The sequence below is a fragment of the Mandrillus leucophaeus genome, unplaced genomic scaffold (genome assembly GCF_000951045.1).
Source record: "Mandrillus leucophaeus isolate KB7577 unplaced genomic scaffold, Mleu.le_1.0 Scaffold28, whole genome shotgun sequence".
Lineage (NCBI taxonomy): Eukaryota > Metazoa > Chordata > Mammalia > Primates > Cercopithecidae > Mandrillus > Mandrillus leucophaeus.
Window position 1 is genome coordinate 3,112,818 of NW_012102920.1, and position 1,187 is coordinate 3,114,004.

General features: G+C 56.4%; 1 protein-coding gene across 1 annotated transcript; it reads left to right on the forward strand.

The window, feature by feature from the left end:
* MRPL41 (mitochondrial ribosomal protein L41) lies at positions 1-439 on the forward strand. Its single transcript, XM_011985149.1, has one exon. It carries the CDS (start codon positions 112-114, stop codon positions 358-360), a length of 249 nt encoding a protein of 82 aa, XP_011840539.1. The 5' UTR covers positions 1-111; the 3' UTR covers positions 361-439.
* The last annotated feature ends 748 nt before the right edge of the window (positions 440-1,187 follow it).

Below are 1,187 nucleotides of genomic sequence, written 5' to 3' on the forward strand. Positions count from 1 at the left end.
AGCCAGTGGACGAGCAAGCGGGGCCCGCGCAGCTTCAGGGGCCGCAAGGGCCGGGGCGCCAAGGGCATCGGCTTCCTCACCTCGGGCCGGAGATTCGTGCAGATCAAGGAGATGGTCCCGGAGTTCGTCGTCCCGGATCTGACCGGCTTCAAGCTCAAGCCCTACGTGAACTACCGCGCCCCTGAGGGCGAGGAGACGCCCCTGACGGCCGCGCAGCTGTTCAGCGAAGCTGTGGCGCCTCTCATCGTACAGGACTTCAAAGACGGTACCTTCGACCCCGACAACCTGGAAAAGTACGGCTTCGAGCCCACACAGGAGGGCAAGCTCTTCCAGCTGTACCCCAGGAACTTCCTGCGCTAGCGGGGCGGGGGGCTGCGAGGTGGAGGCATCCCCGGGGAGGGGCGGCCTGCCCTCATCTCGTTTCTATTAAAGGCCTTTGCCAGCTCGACGGTGTTTGTTTTTTGGCCTCAGGTCATGGCAAAGTGTGCAACATGACAGATTTCAGTGCAGGGACCTAAGCAGAGTTCTCATGCAGACTCCGCACTGTGACCCTCTTTGGAGAAAGAATTTACAAGGCAGATTGTGCCGGATGACAACACTGGTCAGTTCATCCCCCAAATTACCCAGGGAACAAAGATGAGGGTCTCACTCTGCTGCCCAGGCTGAGCACTCGTGGGCTCAAATGATCCGCCCGCCTCAGCCTCCCAAAATGCTGGGATTACAGGTGTGAGCCACTGCGCCCAGCCCAGGAAAATTTCTTGTTGCAATCTGACATATATTGGCATGTTGTGTTGTATCATCAGAAAAGAAGAAAGGGATAAGGCCAGGCGCGGTGGCTCACGCCTGTAATCCCAGCACGTTGGGAGGCCGAGGCGGGAGGATCACAAGGTCAGGCGTTCAAGACCAGCCTGGCCAGCATGATGAAACCCCGTCTCTACTAAAAATACAAAAATTAGCCAGGCCTGGTGGCATGCACCTGTAGTCCTCGCTACTCAGAAGGCTGAGGCAGGAGAATCGCTGAACCCAGGAGGCGGAAGTTGCAGTGAGTCAAGATCGTGCCACTGCACTCCAGCCTGGGCAACACAGCGAGACTCCGTCTCAAAAAAAAAGGAAGGGATAAAACTGCATGTTTTTTGCTTGTGGTCACCTATATGGCATTAGTAAATGCTGAGGATTTGACAAATTGT

What these genes read in the sequence shown, in the direction of transcription:
- MRPL41 (XM_011985149.1), top strand. Translation starts at nt 112, where the DNA reads ATGGTCCCGGAGTTCGTCGTCCCGGATCTGACCGGCTTCAAGCTCAAG.